This window comes from Diaporthe amygdali (genome assembly GCF_026229845.1).
Source record: "Diaporthe amygdali strain CAA958 chromosome Unknown NODE_8_length_1307975_cov_65_857355, whole genome shotgun sequence".
Classification (NCBI taxonomy): domain Eukaryota; kingdom Fungi; phylum Ascomycota; class Sordariomycetes; order Diaporthales; family Diaporthaceae; genus Diaporthe; species Diaporthe amygdali.
The window spans coordinates 1122256-1140099 of record NW_026517028.1 but is presented as its reverse complement, the minus strand read 5'-3'; the positions used below and the strand labels follow the sequence as shown (position 1 = coordinate 1140099).

The window sequence follows — 17844 nt, the reverse complement described above, 5'->3', positions numbered from 1 at the left end:
ACAGTGAGCTCACCACGTTATACTCTCGACAGGTTATCTCACTCAAGGGCAAGCGAGAACGAGAATCAGCCAGCACGTGTGGGCTCCAGATTCCCTGCAGCCGACCAGAGGTAGCTCCCCTCGTGCATTCATGGAAGCCTCCTTCGAGGAGGTAGTGTCTGGCACTTGCCACACGATCAACACTTTGCCCGCATCACATCACAACCGGAAGATTGCCTCCTGTCCTGGCACTGGGACGGTCATCGAGCCCTTCTCACGGCATCACTGATCGCTTCGATGAACATGTGGGCCAGTCTTCCTATTGTGCATATAAAAGATGCCCCGAGTCGACTAGCAATTGCTACCTTGGAGGGTGGGCAATGAGCCAGAACCCAGACGATCTCATCTCGTGTCGGTGAGATGACAGACGTATTACCGCCACCAGAATACGCCGCTTGAAGTGAATTAATATGAACATGTACTCAAGAGAAGAAAACCCGACACCTGATATAGGCAAATCCGAATGATACCGTTGACCATTCCCTCAGTTTGACACAGGCCCTCCATTGCCGGTCATGTATCCAGCGAATGATTTCTGTCAACAAAGAGGTCATATCAGTCAGCTGTTTTCGCCGCAATTTCTGAACTCAGAAGGAATGGTACGAAAAGACTTACCGCGTTCCTCGTCTGGATGAACACCGTCCCCGGCCCAGTGAACTTGCACACCAGGCCTTCCCCGGACGCAAAGCCCGAGATGATGCCACCGGACGCGACGCGCTCCATCACGTACTTTGTGTTCCACGCGACCAAGTGGCCATTGTCAACAATGTACTTTTCGTTCTCCACGAGCTGCCAGAATTTTGTCAGCGTCACGCGCGGTCGGTGGGATGGGTGATTGCCGGTGAAGAAACTTACATCCTTCCTAATAATCGCTCCGAAACTCGTCAGCCACAAAAGACCAGTCCCGCTGACCTTGTAGACCCACAGCCCCTCGCCGCTGAACATGGCCTTGCCCAGCCCCTGGCGCTTGTACTCCTTGATGACGCCCTGCGTGCTGGCCAGGTAGCCGTCGTGGCCGACGCTCCAGCTCTCGCTGCCCGTCAGGCGCAGGCTGGTGACGTCGCCGAGGAAGGGCGGGCCGAGGAGCAGCTCGCCGGGCCCCGTGAAGGTCGAGTGGCCCATCTCGCCGCCGGCGACGAGCTTCTTCATGCTGAACTTGTACGCGCCCTTGAGCGTGATGGTCGGGCTCATGGCGATCATGGTCCCCGGCTTGGCGCTCAGCGGGCACCCCATCGCCAGCTGGATCGTCAGGATCGTGTTGCTGTCGCGGTGGCTGATCCGGTACGACCCGCCGTTGAAGGTGCCCACGTCGTCCACGATCGCCGACGCCCCCACAAAGTGCCCGGCCGGCGGCGCCCCGCTCACCAGGTTCGTCGGGTTGCTCGTGTCCACCGGGGCGTCCTCGTCGTCTCGTTCTGACTGCGGCGGCTTCTCAGGCGGGTAGTCGCCCTCAGGGGGGCCAGCATATTGTGGCGGCTGAGAGGCTTGGTTGTGAGTGAACTGGGGGCCGTTTTGGCTGTGGATGGAACCCGTAGAACTGTGGCGCATGTGAAGGGGTAGGCTCATGTTAGGGGCCGGCTGCTGCTGCTGCTGCTGCTGCGGTGGTGGAGAGAACTGCTGGGGAGGTGGCGGATAAGACATGGGGCTGCCGGTCTTGGGAGGCGGCGTTCCCGCGGCAGCCGGTGGCGGGGGGTAATTCCTCTGCTGCTGCGCTGGAGAAGAGCCATTGGGCGGAGGAGGGTAGAAAGATGTCTTGTTCGCTGGGGGCGACATAGGCCCTCCTCCGATATGCCCAAAGGATGTCTGGTGAGCTGGCGCAGACATGGGCGGCGGTGGGTAATTCTTTTGCGCCGCAGAGGGCGGAGCTGTACCGTGGTCAGCCTTGGCGCTCAGCGCAGTGGCAGAAGACCGGACACTCACGAGGATAATACTGCGACATGTCGCCGGTGAGATCGATGATCCAAATGCAGCTGTGAGCGTGTTAGCGGAGCTCAGATAAATGAGAGAGAGAATCGTCGCCGGTTGCACCGCAGCTGAGGGATCACCGGCTGCCCCGCACTCACCGTGGATGCTCGGCGTGGTCAGGTCTGGCCTGGTTCAAGAAGCTGGACGAGTCTGGGATGTATTCTATAGACTTCTTGCTGTGTCACTGTCCCGGCTGCGGCTAAGACGATGCCGTCGTGAAGTATGGTCGCGGGAATTCAGATTCAGAGATAGGAGGGAGAGGACAGTGAACAGCCGGTGGCAAGCAGACAGAGACGAAGTTGAAAACCAACGAAGACGAAGCTCCAAAGATGCAGTGTTGTGAATGGCCGCGCAGCCTCCCCACACAGGCGGGAGGATTCACCTCGTGGATGGCGCCGTTTGATGTTGCAGCGGGCGGCGGGCTGCAGCCAACAGCTGCACCATTTCAGCCATGTAAGCTCTCCCTGTCTTCCCACATCGTGCCCCGTCTCCTTACCCATTGCATGAGAACCCTCGCCAGGCTTGCTAAATATAATCTGGGCTCCAAGCTCCAGCACGCGCAGAGCAGACGAGGCCCCGTCCAATGGCCGTGCCGCGCAGCTCTGGAGCGTGCAGGGGTGAGCTTCTGATCGACCTCGGAACCTTGCAAACTTCTCTGCTGGGAACAGCTGGGCGCTTAACGCCTGGGCGGCTAGAGATTGCTGATTGGCACGCTCAGGAGACATCGTCCCGACCCCAAGACTCTTGGAAGAGGCGACTTTATCTCTGCGACCACCACCAGTACTCAACCAGCCTTTTCGCCCTTTTCCCTTACTCCGTCAGAGTCTTTCTCCGCGTTTGTGACTATGCTCCTGAATGTTTCATCGCGCTGGCTGTAGTGATGAGGCACAGTTTCAGCTCCTCCATGCCGCCATCAAAACCAAGGCACGGTGCGGGAGGCAAATGTAAGCTGACCAGCTACACCACCACGATAAGGTATCATCGTACACATCTCCAAGTTGCCGGCATTCAAGTAAGATCAAAGCAGGCGTCAATGGTCATTGGGTATTTCCACACCTATTATCCGACAAATATCTCAACAATAGTCAATCGCACTGCCGTCACAGCTGACGGGATACAGCGTCCACCTCAAATGCCCGTATAAATGTTGGCCGGCCGAACAGTTCCCTGCGTTGTACTCATATTCATCCGTCTCACATACTATCCATATACGTTTCTGCCCTTGCCTCGCAAATGTTTTGCCCAAGCCGATCCGCACCCATCAGTCCTGTTTTCCCTTCGCTCAGCATCCCCCGCCCTCCAAAACAAAACAGAAAATGGACAGGCACCAAACGATGCCGAAGTACGCTCAGTAAAATGCCTCCCACACACCCTGATTTTGGTATGCCAGGCAAAAGTCCACCTCGCCCATGTTACAAAAGACCCCATTGCCATGCATGAACGCTCGTATCTCGGCAATAACAATCAACCTCCAAACGCCATAACCCTTGCGTGTTTTTTGGTGTCCCTTGTATCCTCAACACCGATCCTGCAAACTCAATGCATCTCTCATATTATATCTCGACCTCCGCGCGGAGGTCTGCATCATTACAAAATAAATAGCAAATAGACTCCGGCCTTCGATGTCTCCCGGCGACTGGATAGAAATTGTAATTAGTCATGCGTGCGTCGAGCCCAGTCGATCAGTCTTCCGCTTCGGCTGCCGAACAACTTCGTCGACGGACGTGAGGCGCTCTCCCGAAGATACAGTCCTTCCTGGATCGATGAGCGCCTACTCTGGTTCCTTCCTGGTATCTTTGGCGCCAGCGGCCCGATGGATATATCAGGAATCGAGTTCAGTTCTCCAAAGCGGACAGTTCACTACTTCCCCGGTGGAGCCACCCCGTTAGAGTGCTGTTCCTCCGCCTTGGGAGTAAGGTCCGTCGATGAGAGCAGTCCAAGATCCCTCTTTTCCGATGGCGGGTCCGCTGGTGTCGTTGCTTCCGGTGTAGTCTTCTTGGTCAATACGCTCGCCGTCTCCGGCTCCTCTGGGATCGTAGCAAACTTCTGCAGCACCTGCTTCAGAGCCGGCCTGCGGATCGGTTTCGCGAGGAACTCGTTCATGCCCGAATCCATGCAATCTTTGACATTGCTCGCGTCGGAGAATGCCGTCAGGGCAACAATGGGCGCGTTGTAGCCCATCTTGCGGATCAGCCTCGTGCTTTGAAGCCCATCTAGGTTCGGCATCTGGATGTCCATGAAGATGACATCGAACCTCTCGTTCCGCTCAAAGTTTGACTTGACCAGCTCGTATGCCTCCTGCCCGTCCTTGGCGATTGTGACGTCGTACACGTCCTCGAGCTTCAACATTCTGCTGACAACCTCGATATTGGTGTTGTTGTCGTCGGCCACCAAAACGCGCAGTTTCCCTTGCCCCCCTTTCTTTTCAATCGCCTGATTTATCATTGCCATCTTCTCATCATCGCTCTTAGGGGTTTGTGACTTGACGGCCGCGAAGAATGGCTGACTTAGCCCCACAAGCCTAGGCTGTTTGTCCAATGCGGTCGTAGCAGTCGCTTTCGAGCTCTCGGCAGCCGGTACCTCTCCCATTGATTGGCGTCGAGTTTCAGGGTCCCCAGACGCAACGCTTTGCGGTCTCGAGCCACCGATGCTACTGGATGCCGTACTGGAAGGTCTGCAACAATGAAATTAGTCCAATTCGTTCTCGATGGCGAACCGGAGACGTCAACTTACTTTTCTTTGGTATATTTCAGCGGCAGCTGCACTATAAAGGTCGTTCCGACACCCACTGTGCTCCTCAGAGAGACACTCCCGCCCATAAGCGTGGCTAGCTGAGAGCAAATGCTCAGGCCTAGCCCGGTGCCACCATACTTTTTGCTTAGACCCAAGTCTCCTTGCACGAAGGGCTCAAACACTCGCTGTTGCATGTGCTCGGCTATACCAGGGCCAGTATCCTCCACCTCAAATTCGAAGAGATATGTTTTGGCATTGGTTGGCGGCGGAGTTGCAGGCCTGTCCATGGTTGTCTGGTGGCTTCCAGATCTAGGATCCGCTGGGTTGATGGACAAGGCAGTGCCTTTCTGAACCTGTGCCTGCACAATTGACGACGATGCGCCTCTAGAGCTCGTCGAGTTTTGTGAGCCGGATCCGAGGCGACCTCGACCACGGCCGGGGCGGCTCGAGTTCCTTGAGATGGATGACGACGCCCTACTCTCATCGCTTGACTCTATTTCTGCTATGCACCGAATACGTACCATGACCCTGCCACCAGCAGGTGTGAACTTTAAGCTGTTGCTCACCAAGTTAATCAAGACCTGCAATATTCGATGCTGATCGCCCCAGAGGCACATGTCTTTCAGACGGCCCAGACCTTGGGGGCCGACAGCGGGCAGACGCTTCTCTTGATTGGATTGTTCCGGATCGACAGGATAGCCATCGCAGTCGTTACCGACAAAGTCGGCTGTCAGCGTGATGCGGCCCTCCTTTACTTGCTTATCGAAGATGGAAAGAATCTGCGATCGAATGTCCGCCAGCCGAAATTCGCGTTCCTCCAGGTTTACTTGATGACCTATTTGATTCTTTGAGAAGCTTAATAAATCATCGAGAAGATGGAGCAAAAGATCGCCTGGATTTTGATTAGCAGTCATGCGTCATGAAAAGTTGCATCAAGCAATCAGACGCAAACGAACCAGATTTATACAGCGTCTTGAGGGACTGCTTGATCCTGACAATATCGTCCTCTTCCATACACACTGCACACATGCCCATAATGCCGTTCAGTGGCGTCTTGAGTTCGTGGGAGATGTTTGCGATGAATAAAGTCTTGCTTTCGTTCGCTGCTTCGGCTGCCTTCTTACTGATTTCCAGTTCGCGCGTTCGTTCGGCTACCTTTTCATCCAGTGATGTGTACTGCTTAAGCAGTTCCTAAATTGCTTCCAATTAGTGTTTGCTCCCACTGATGGGTTCCATCAAGGACTGTGGGATTGCCTAGAGCTTCCCAAGAGACAATTCGTTGTGAAGGACGGCTTCGGAGTGGAACTCACGTCGCTCATTTCGTTGAAAACTGTCGTTAGTTCCGTCAACTCATCGGTGACTATGTGTTTGTGACTTTCCACTTTGCCCGGAATTTTAAAGACACGTCGGTGTGAGTCGCTTTCGGCGTCTGCCAGGAGGCGTCTACGGTGATGGCGCCCCAACTTCCGGGAGAACCATGCCACCATGCCTTTCACAGATTTCTTAGATGTAGTACCCGAGATCATGCCGTCTTCGTCATATGTGTTGAATCTCGCGAGGTCGTCCTGGTATCCTGGTGGAGCAACAGACTTCTCTGTAGCATCTTTGAGCCGTCGAATCGGCATGACGCTCCAGTGGGCACACGGGAAGACGAGGAGCGCAACAGCGCCAGCAGTACCAAAGACACAACCAAGTAGAATAGTACGCAACGTGCTGATCGGAGCCGTGGCTTCGGAGCGTGCCTGCTCAACAATCACCGCCCAAGTGAAAAGCGTGTTCTGTGGCCGGGCGAACCCGACCGAGACATCGGTATTTTGCTCATTTTTCGTCCACAAATTCGCGCTAGCGTTGTTCACTGAGTCGACCTGTTTTGAGAACTCTGTCATCAAGACTGGGTAGTCCTTCAATCGGAAGGGGCGGTCGTAAGATCCAGAACTGTAGCTGTGCTGATCATGCCGTCTTGCGCCATTGGGCGCTGGTATGGGGGGAAGGACAAATTTCATTGGAGTATTTCCGAAGGCATCCCGGTCAGTCGGCGTGTACGTTGAATTGCTCGGTGGCAGTGTTGGGTCGAATTGATTTGATGCGGCCTCTGGACCGATAATCAGTACGACACCCGTGTTACCCATGCCTTCTCTTGAACTCGCCACGTTCACAAGGGGGCTTCCAGAAGCGACAACGGTCATGTATCCCAAGATAAAACCCGGTTGTGATATGGATCGTATGGGCTAATTGTTGTCAGTCAGGAGTGAGTGACGCGAGCAGGATGGAGTCTCCCAGCTTACTATAGTCAGTGAAATCAGGGCAAATGTCTCGTTGATCATCAGAGGACCCAGCAATAGGCCATTGCCTTGATTGAGCTGAATGCCGGAGAAGGCGTAAGCCGTAAATGTATTTGTGGACGGACTGTTGGTGCTCGGCACGCCCGTGTCATTGTACGTGATGTTGGGATAGAGCGACGGCGGAAAGCCTCCGTCCGCGTCACCGAGGAACGGCCTGTTTCCATCGGACGTCTCATAGGGAAGCTCGATGCGTGGAGTTGTTTTACCAGTGGCGTTGAAGAGGCCATTACTCGGACCCGTGGTGTTTCTGGAGTACACTTTGACTTGGTACAAATTCCCTCCGCCAGAGCCAAGGGCGCTTTGAAAGTCCTCGGTCGCAGAAGCCCAATTACTATCGGTCGTGTTGCCTTCGTAGTATGTCACCAGCGATTGTTGGATCAATATTCTCGTAGATATTGTCGAACAGGTCGTCTGGATCAGCTGGAGCTCAGACGCGATGCGGGTGGCCTTGAGTGAAGCTGTCAAGGCCAAGCCGCTCGACTGGACTTGGATGACTGCATTTGGTCAGTGTTGCTTGAACAGAAGACAGCTGTACTGGGATGCGCACCGAAGTTGTTGACGAAAATCCATGTTGGCACGGATACAATGGCGAGCCCGACTAGTACAACGAGGGTGACACTGTGAATCGAGTCAGTATATATTTTCTAGCCAATCGTCCGAGGAGTCAATGCTAGGACCTATGACCGGCGGTCCTGGCGAGATGCCTAGCACCAGAGCCAGCGCGCCAGTCCCCAACAACAATCGGACCGAGAAGCAGTCAAGCCCAGGGGACAACAGGAACCAGCGGGTTCTCCCAGTACTTACAGTAAAGCCAATTGCTCTCGAATGGCAATCCTCATCTTGCACCTCATGTGTGATATGCCCAGGCTATGAGGGGAAGCCTGTTGGACAACCTCGCACGATCTGCATTCTTTGGAAGTTCGTCAAGAAGAAAAGAAATGCCTTCCAACAAAAACAAAGATAGGAGGTATTTTTGCTTGAGGGCCGAGTTCATGAACGAATGACGAGACGGCGGCGAAGAGGCCTATCGTGCCTGGAAGTAGGTTCAACTCGTGGAAGAGTGGTGCAGTAGGAAGGTCGGTATTATCCAGTCATCTCCTGGGCGCCGGATCTTGTGGGTGTAGTTTAGAACCAAGCCGGCAACGTTGCGCCCTGAGATAGCTCTTCAAGCGAGTGAGGAAGGGGGCAGAGGGCGCAAAGACCCAAGGCCGATCGACCGCGACGGTGAGAACGTTCACGACAACTTCTTCGGCGCAGACAGCTGGGAAGCCGGGGTTGCTGGACGTAGGATGAAATGACAGCGGGTCTCACAGCACGCGAGGTACGGCAAGCTGCAGCGCGATGCAGGGCTCGTGGATGGTGAGCCCAGACGGAACGGCCGGTGCGCGTGTTTGCCTCACTCGGTCCCCAGACAGCCTCGAGGCCGTGGAGAGGTGTCGAAGCGCGTCGATAGATGAAGCCCCCACTGACTCGTAGAATTGTAAGTGGTATCGGACTGGGCTGAAGGCGACAGCGTAGTAAGCGCGAGCGTTCGAATATTGGAAAATTACAGGGGCCCACGAGTAGGTGAATGTGAATGATTATGCTGGTGTCGTCGGGTTCACGGTTGGACGGGATGTCGATCTCTGGAAGTGTGTGGAGTTGGGACGGGCGGCAGTCAATCCGTCAGTCAGTAAGCGCAGTCGGCCCAAGCCCGCGTGCAATGCAATACAGGAACAGGAACGGAACCCCTCTACTGTCGATTGGGGTTGAGGGAGAAGCAACGCCGGCTGCCGTGTCACGGACTGAACGGCCTCTAAGAAGGCAGGATGCTCTCTTGGTTTGGTGCGAGGTTGGCGCGGATCTAGGACAGAGGGCCAAGGACAACAAGTGGATGGGACGAAGGGACGAAAGATGCAATTGCATCCAAAACTCGAAAGCCGACCTTGCAATTGGATTTGATAGCTGCAGGCCCTCCCCCGGGGCCTTGGGGAGAAGGCGAAGATGAGGGCTGGGGTGCCCCAGTCTCCAAGACTGGGGCGCCCAAGTAGGCACACGGTAGGATCAGTGCAAGTCCGTGGGCCTTTTGGCCTTGGGGGAAGCACGGGTGGGCAGGTGGACCGCGGGAGATCAGACCCAGCATGAAGCACGAGGCTGCTCCCTCCGGGTCCGAGAGAGAGCGACAGTGACACTCGTCTAATCTATCTGGGTACTCTCTGTCCGTGATTCCGCAGCCTTGTCTACTGACTATCTCCCTCTTTATTCCATCTCCTCTAACTAACTCTCTCGCTCTGTGTGTGTCACTCTCCACGCTGCGAATCCATTCTCCCCTAGCCCCTAGGGCCCAAGTCGAGGGAACAAAACACAGATCGGGAATTGCTGACGACGATCGGCCCAATGTTCCATTTCTCCCTCGCCGCAGGCTTTCGCAGAGTCTGGAGGAGAGTCTAGACCACTTCCACGTCCCACCCCAGCCCATAATACGCTAACCACCATTGGGAATATGGCCCAAGACATCCAAGCGTCGTGTTCTGCTGGCTCTGCTCTGCTGGCTCTCCTGGCTCTTTGCTGCCTCCGGCGCCCGCTTCTGTCCGTCTGCCCTGTCTGCCCTGTCAGGGTCCCCATCATCTCTAGTCTATCTAGTTCCAAGCTTGACGGCAAAGACAGATCACGTCTCACGAGATTTCTGGTCGAGTTTCAACCAGCATCGCCATCAGGCACATCGCAGGCGCATCACAGGCGCATCACACTCGGCGCATCACATCGCACCACAACCGTGGCGAACAAGGCCGGATGCAGTCTCACCCACACCCGCGCTTTGCTGTACTCAGACGACCATTCCCACACAAACAGCAGCAGCATCGCTCTTCCTCCCATGCGGGTAAACCACATTAGCTAGCCTGCAGGGGCAGCACCTCAGAAGAGGAAAGGTGTTTTCCCTCAACCGAGATGTGCAATGCGCACAACGGCTGCTAATAATTAGGACAACACGCTAACAGGGCCCTGGGACATCACTCGGGTGAGGACGTACGCGCCCGCTGATTGCATATTTATCCATCCGTCCAGCCAGGCTTGAACGTTTGATGATTTTTGCCCACAAGCGTGAAATGTGTCACGGGGTGAGACTTATTACACTCATTTTCTTCCCAGGCAGGTTTGTCAGGCGACAAGGACCGGGATTTTCCCCGAATGCACAAGGTGTGGTGGAGAGAAACACAGGCAAGGGGTTTTTGGGGTTACTCAGCGAGAATATCTCCAGGCCCCTGGGCGGCAGTCATTGAGGCGAAAAGGGCCGAGAGGAGCCACGCGTATTCAACTACCGTCACTACTTCAAAATTTAAGATGACATTGACTGCCAACGGACACTCGATCACAGGCAGTTATAATGCTCGTTGCTGAAGCTGATCTCTTGCCGGGTAGCTAGCTCAAGGCGCGGAATCACTGAGACCAGAATGCGAAAGGGACGTCGAGAGAGTTTTGTGTGTTTTGTATATATATATACAAAGAAATCTGTATTGAAAAAATAGATATTCGTGTTTCGTAATAATCATTAAGCCGCACCTAAGGCCTCTCTGAGCACTTCAAGCCCCGGTTTCAAACGGCGATCCCATCCCATCCCAATGATGTTCCCATTCCCATCCCATGTAACCCCTTCTCCCAAAATAGACAATGAAGCCTCCCCCAACCCCCTCGAATTCGTCTGTGTGTTTGTCTGTTGATGACTCTTCCTTTCCCTGGGTGCTGTTAAGATCCCCTCTTCCCTCAGTAATCTAACACTTCAGTTGCCGCTAAACACCAGTGGCACGAGCAGGGAGCTGCTCGACTCGATGGTCTTGTACGTCTCGGCACTGTTCTGCCTCACGCCGGCGCCGAGGAGCTCCCGGATGCGCAGGTGCGTCTTGCTGTTGTTGTCGGGCGGCGGCCCGGTGGGGGCGCGCTCCTGCCCGCTGTTGGTCCGCACCAGCGCCGGGTGCTGTTCCAGCCGCGGGCCCTCGTCGATCTTGTTCATGGCGTTGGCCGCGTTGAGCTTGCCCAGCTTGCGCAGCACCGCGTCGCGCGCCTTCTGCAGCGCGTTGGCCCGCGCCTCGGCGTCCTCGGCGAACCGCAGCTGCATCTCCTCCTGCTCCAGGTTGCGCTGCACCGCCGACAGCCCGTCGTTGACGTTGTGGCCCTGCCCGTTTCCGTGCATCAGCGGCGCGCTGATCGAGTTGCTGCTGTCGCCGCTACCCCTTGAGCCTGGAGGCATCGGGATCGACGTCGTCGATGCCTGCGGGTTGTACACCGCTGGCTGCAGCAGGACGGGGAGTTGCTCTGCTGGCATTGGTGCCGAGATGTTGAGTGGCACCGGGGGCAAGGGGTGAGATGGTGCCCTGGGCAGTCGAGTCTGACTCTGGCTGGGGGCGTTGTATGGCTTGATAGTAATCTGACTCTGGCTGGCATTGCTTGACTTCAGAGTGGTCTGGCTCTGGCTAGCAATGCTTGACTTCAGAGTGGTCTGACTCTGGCTCGCGTTGCTTGACCTCAGGGTGAGAGTATCATCATCAGAGCCAATCACCTCTGGCAGCTGGATCTCGTACGTGTTCGGGTCCAAGATCTGGCAGGAAGAATATGGTCCCGGGTCCGATGACTGGCGCGCACGGCGGAGCACGTTCCTGTTCTTGCTCGAATGCGAAGATGAGCCAGAGCGCTTGTGGTGGAGGAAGCTGGCGAGTGAGTGCTTCTCCTTGATCTCCTCATTTGCACGAGGAGGGTAATAGTTGGGGTCGTCCTCGTCCTCGGACTGCTCACCATCCTCGCGCTTGGGGTGCCAGGGCTTACGGATCCTCCTGCGCACGCGCTTCTTCCTCAGCTTGCCGCTAAAGGCCTCCTCAGCGCCCAGAGTGTCCAGGCTGGCCTGGCTAGTAGCAGCTGTGACGGGCAGGTGAGCCTCGTCACTGGCGGTGAGTGTCCTTTGGAGGCTGAGCTCTTCGCTGAGATCCTCATCCAGCTCGACAATAATCTCCTCTTTGTTGTCGAAGTAGCAAACATCCGCCTTGGACGTGTTGCGGCTGAGACCCACAAAGGCCTCCATCTCGTCTTCGATCTCATCAAGCAAGTCCCTGCCAACAGCTTCCACAGCAGCGCTAGGGTGACGGACCGAGACCTCGTCATCCTGGGCAACACTGCTTCTTGGGGTCCTTGGTGTCCTTGGACTCCTAGGAGTCTTGGGAGTCCTCGGTGCCACTGTCCTGACGCTCTCGACAGGACTGGGGGGAGGCATGTTGTCGTTGCCTTCCATTCCGACCGAGTATCTCGACCAAGTATCGCTCCGCTCTCTGCCGGTCTTCTCAGCGGGCGCCATCAAAGGCGCAAGTGCCTCATCCCAATTGCCACCATTGAGAAGCACCACATTCTCAAAGTCAAACTCCTTCACCGTCGCCTTGTGGCCTTCGACGAGCCTCCTCAATTGCGCCTCACTCATGGACGCGTTTCTGACTTGCATGTATTTCAGGCGAGTAAAGCGCATGGGCTGTCTCACACCAGGAGTGGCTGGAAGCGGGCTCATGGGGCTTGTGACCTCATTGAAAAGCTTCTTGCACTCCCTTGGCGGGTCAAACAGCGCGTCTTCCGCAAGCGCCAAGGGGCAAGGGCCCTTTGCGCCGGTCCAAGTGAAAGAGAGCTTCTCAACACAGTCGGAGAAGTTGCGCAGGTAGTCGTCAATGATCTTGAGCTGGTCCAGGCCTGGGCCGCCGGGGCCATAGAAATCCCATGCTTCGACTGAAACATGCAACTTGCGGATCTGGCGCCATCGCTTAGGCCCACGTGGAGAGCAGCCGAAGCCAGGGCCGCCTTCAGACTTCAGATACAAGAATGCTGCCGGGTGCACACCGGACAATGAAAGCTTTGTTAGTTTGGTCAATTGAGGTGTGCGCTCGATGGCGATCCTCAGACTGATGAGGGCGTAGTCGACAATATCTCTCCTATACCGTTCCCTGGCGTCCTGTCCAGGTGTCTTGATAGTCAGGTGTCTCATATTTGGCAAGTTCTTCATCGCGTGGATGAAGCTGGGAACATTTGTCGAAGCATGAAAGAGAGGCGGGTATTGCTGCGTGAGAATGTCACCCAATTCCGAGTTTCCATACTTGGGTCTCGTGAGTGTGCTGGTCATAGATGTGTGCGGTGTGTAAAGGTATGAGATCTCAGATCCTGTCTGCGGGTGGATGAGCGGCGGAAGGAATGTGGTTTCCGAGTGAGGGAGGTAGAAAATAAGGTGCTCGACATGGTGTCCGATTCTGCCCAGGGCCTGTATGCGGGACTGTTTGGTGAAGCTGTTGGGCGTGAAGCTGAGATGCACGCGTTGGAAGAGCCGGCGCGTGACCAGATTGCAGCAGGCTGAATTGGCCAGCCGGACTGAGCAGATATCCGACTTGCTCAGATTCGCGAACAACCGCTCACGGATCGACTCAGACGCCCAGATGCTGTAGAAAGGGTGGTTTTCGGAAGCCATTGTGTTTGCATCTCTCCCCCAAACTCAAATTGTTGTTGTGCGAGCTCCTCTCTGAATTGTTTTGTTTTCAAATCTGTCGGGTGTTGGTGTTTTGGTGTAAGTCGTGCGTTGGTTTGTTCGATGGTAGAATTCCGTGTTACTTGATTCGCCTGACACCGTCCCAATGCGAGAATCGAACTGCGATTAAGATATTTCAACTAATATGAGTAGGTCGACGGGCAATCAAGCCAGCCATGAATAGAAAGTGTTGCACAAGAGCCGCAAGGCAAACAATGGTCTCGGTCTGCGAGCAGGAGGTGGGATACGTTCGTCCCACTGAAGCTATTCGCTTCCCGTGGGCACGAACGGTTCGCAGCAGTTCGCACTAGTAGGTTGGCCTTCGATCTTAAGGTTCGTGATAATGGTATTGGGCACCAATTCGCTCGCAAACAGGTTGTCAAGCGCGGGATGTGATTCAATGATCTCGATGAAGAGTTCGTGAGATAGAGCAGTAGTGTGTGTGGACTAATGACCGTTGTGATGTGGGAGGCGACCTGGCGGTGAGCGCACACAAAGGGTTCAAGAGGCAATTCAAGATGGACGACGGATTAAGGTTGATTCCAACTCTGAGGAATTGGGTCATCAAGGTGGGTGATAGGGTGGATGGTCTATAATACCCACTTGGGCATCCAAAATGGCTCAACCCAGGCGGATTCGATTGTTTGCCCCCTCATCTGTATGTAGAGCGAGGACCGTAGACTGTTGATCTCGTTTCCCACCACAATCCCACTTCGCCGGTGTCCTCGAAATCCCATGTACTGCATCGCGCAGCGCCGCATGTACCTGTGGCCCCCTGCTTGGGTTACCCTCGTCGAGGGGTAGGCCGTCGGTGTCGCTCTTCACTCGAGGAGGCTGGAAACGAGTGGATGGCGGTGACTGAATGACTCACCTCGGCTTGCAGCAAAGCCCTGCAGTAGCACCACTGGTAGCAGTGGGAGCCATGCATGATGACCCGCTTTCGCGCATCGAGAGTTTTTCGCTTGTCTCTCTGGAAGCCATTTTGGCCAGTCTGGCGACAGGGAGAGACAAACAGGGTACCTTGCAGCCTGCATGAGGGGTGGCGGCTGTCCCGTCAATCGAGGACCAGAAGGGAAGAAGTCCTGGGGGGGTGGACGGCAGCGGATGGGGGTAAGGCTCGCGTGCGCGAGCATGGAGGTTGGCCGCGCCGCATCTTCTCACTGGCCCGAGCTCGGCCACTTGCAGCAAAGCACTTGTCAAGCCTATCAAGCCGGTCCTCGGGTAATATGCCGGTCTCATCGGACATGCGGTCTGGGCCAGTCAAACGGGGTGGCATCGTGGGCCCATGCTGCGAGTTCAAGGAGGGAAGCTCTTGGACGACGCCATCGACGCGAAAGGAGTGTGGCTGGGCCATGGTTCTCGAAGAACCAGACGGAAGCCAGACAGGCAAGACAGGCCAATCAAGCTGCCACAACGCGAAACTAACGCGCCTTTGACGCGCAGACGCGGGTTAAGGCTGGATAACCTCGAACTATAAAGACACAAGCGCTCCCGCTGCCGGCATGCTGCGTTTCGTTTCGTTTTGGTGTGGTCTGGTTAGGGTTGTCGATCAGATCTGCGACAGTGACAGCCGGACTGCCGGGCAGGCGAATTTGACTTCACGTCGTGTACAATGGCGGCATTGAATGCTACTGCCAACACCCTGGTTGTCGAGTAATTGCATGACGTTGAGGATGTCGGGAAGCTCCTCAATGGTCCTATGGCGCAAGAAACAAGGCTGCAGTACAGTAGAGGAGGAGGGCAGATGTGGCAGACAACAGGAGATGGGAGGACGAGAGGGTCCAGTCGATTCCGAATCCAGTCCAATGCAGTCCAGTCCAGTCCAATCCAATTCGAATGGACAATAATGGGGATGGAAGGTTGAGAATTCGATTGGGAGGGGACGGGAGACAGGACCCAGCCAACCAAACCGCCAGAGTGGCAAGGCGAGCCAGACTGCCAGACTGACTGACCACCACCCCATCACCCCATCCACAAGCTGCCAGCCAGCCTGCCACAGCCGACCTCGTCCTCGTGCCAGTAGGCAAGCACTGCAAGCAAGCGACACGGCATCCATCATGCCACGATCCCCCCCGCCCTCGACCCCCAAAACCCCATCTGCTACTATCCACGCCGCACCTTTCCACGAGAAGATCAGTCACCCAACAGCCAGGCTGCCAGGCTGTGCTAGGCGTAGATAGTCTGCTCTTCTTGTCGCTCCATCCACAGGACCCAGGAAGGCAATCCTCATCCGATCAATGCCCTCACCTCAGTCTGCCACGCTTCACGTTTCCCCACGCGCCCATCACATTCCCGTCATCAAATCGCGATAGGATCACCCAGAAGCCCACCTTGTGTGTGCGAAGTTCCGGGGGATCGCCAATGAACCCTGATGACAGCCCAGGCGGACCCTCCCTGCCCCTTCCCAAGGCTTCGGCCTGGCTCCGCGTTGTCCCGCTGTCCCTCGTCTCTTCCTGCGGTATTATTTTCTTGCCTGTTGTACTACTGTACTATCTAGTCACCTAGTTTACTGCATCATGCATCCTTGGCATTCTGTCCGCAGTACCTTGTCCCCTACCTTGTCCTCCTCCCCACATCTGCTGCGAGGTGATACCGCACTACCCCTGCTGGCGTGCTGTACCCATCTGATGTTTCTCTGCTGTTTCTCTTGCGGTCTGGTTTGCTCCCAGAACCGGCTCCTATTCGACGGCCCGGGTCCACAGGATCTGTGGTTTGGTTTCGAAACGGGCCATCTTGTGGGAAACAAATTCAGACAGGTCAAATTTTGGGTGCCGAATCTTGGGGGAATAGGCTTGCTGACCTCTTGACTCTCCACGCTATGTGTCGCTATCTACTAGACTATGTCCATGGTAAATATCAGGATCACCAGCGGCTCGAGGAGGATACACAGCAGACCCTCTTCAACCGGAGACCATGCTCCTGTCCCAACCAGGGCCGTCAGGCACTGGCTGGAGACACTATGGGCCATGCCCCAGTCAGGCATTTTCGAGATGGAAAGCTAGCGGTTGCGTATTTCTCCTAGGTTCCCTTAGTGTTTGCCGTTGCTTTCCACTTTGGGACGCGGGCGCAGGAACCCTTTGTTAGACTGCCACCCTCCATCAGCTTGACATGGTTCTGCCCGTGGCGCAATGCCGCTGCGGCCAGGCCTTCAGGCTGGACTGGTTCCATCCGTATTCCGTAGCTTGCCTTGCTGTACACGCAGGCAGGCAGGACGAGACCAATTGCTCCAGTAGACTAGTCTGGTTGGTTGGTGGGATGGCTGCTCAGACGACAGAACCTATCGTCCTCGGAATACACGGACACAGCTTTCCCCAGTCACGTGTCAGCACGAGAAGGTTGTGACACCATGCCGGTGCTGCCCAAAGTGTCGGCGCTCAAAGCAATTGGACAACACAATGACGACCAACGAATCCCCCGAGTCATCAATTGGACAATTCCCCGACTCCAGTCGATCGGCTCGGCGCTGGTTCAACAGACGGGGTGATGCGGCGCGAGGTAGATCGCGAGCCAAGCCCGCGAGCAAACAACTCCCTCTCCCCTTCCCCCTCCATCTATTCCCCTTTCTCTCAGCGTCTCCATCTTGAGCTGGCATGACTGTGGGACCTGTCAGAAAAGGGACCAACGCCTTTTGTTCGTTTCCTTCCATGCCTATCCACGGGCTTCCAAAGAAAGGAAAGTACCGACTGCTTTGCTGCAGCAGAGAGGGACCCTCGGCGAATTTCCCACCCCTGACGGGTGCATCATGAAATCTTCACCGCCTCGAGCGGCAACCCTCGCACATCAACCCCCTCCCCCGGCCCCCTGGGCGCGGATCGGACGGGGTTGCGGACCTCGACAATCTGGCAATCAGTAAATCAATCAATCCGATCAATCAATCAATTTTTTGTCCGCCGACTCCGTAGAGTGCCAGCAGTGCTGCTGCGTGGCTTCCCTCCAATCTACTGAACCCGGGAGACGAGAAAGTGGGTCCTTTCTCCATCGCCAGCAAAGGAGCGGCAGTTCAAGCTGTCCAGACCGGCGCGCGAAGGAAATATTATCCGTGCCGCAGAGTTGTCCTGCCAACAGATAGGCGTCCACGTCGGCTACTGACCCAGCACTGACCCAGCAGGGAGTGGGCACGCCAGCTTGCGCCGAGGTGGGAATATCTCGTCCCTGGGGACTGATCGTCTTTGCTACGAGGAGAAGAGGGGGAGGGGGGCCAGATGGCCGGCGGCAGTGGGCGGGCGGCAAGACGGGCAGGAC

General features: G+C 55.8%; 2 protein-coding genes across 2 annotated transcripts; both read right to left on the bottom strand.

Moving 5' to 3' along the window:
• Positions 1 to 3864: 3864 nt before the first annotated feature.
• J7T55_013584 (uncharacterized protein) lies at positions 3865 to 7918 on the bottom strand (the record flags this gene model as incomplete). The annotated part of the gene is made up of 7 exons (XM_053141394.1): positions 3865 to 4678; positions 4738 to 5629; positions 5694 to 5928; positions 6048 to 6965; positions 7023 to 7573; positions 7627 to 7697; positions 7884 to 7918. The coding sequence occupies 7 exons, from the start codon at positions 7916 to 7918 to the stop codon at positions 3865 to 3867; spliced, it is 3516 nt and encodes a 1171-aa protein (XP_052995924.1).
• Positions 7919 to 10836: 2918 nt separating this feature from the next.
• J7T55_013583 (uncharacterized protein) lies at positions 10837 to 13545 on the bottom strand (the record flags this gene model as incomplete). The annotated part of the gene is made up of 1 exon (XM_053141393.1): positions 10837 to 13545. One exon carries the CDS (start codon positions 13543 to 13545, stop codon positions 10837 to 10839), a length of 2709 nt encoding a protein of 902 aa, XP_052995923.1.
• Between the last annotated feature and the right edge of the window lie 4299 nt (positions 13546 to 17844).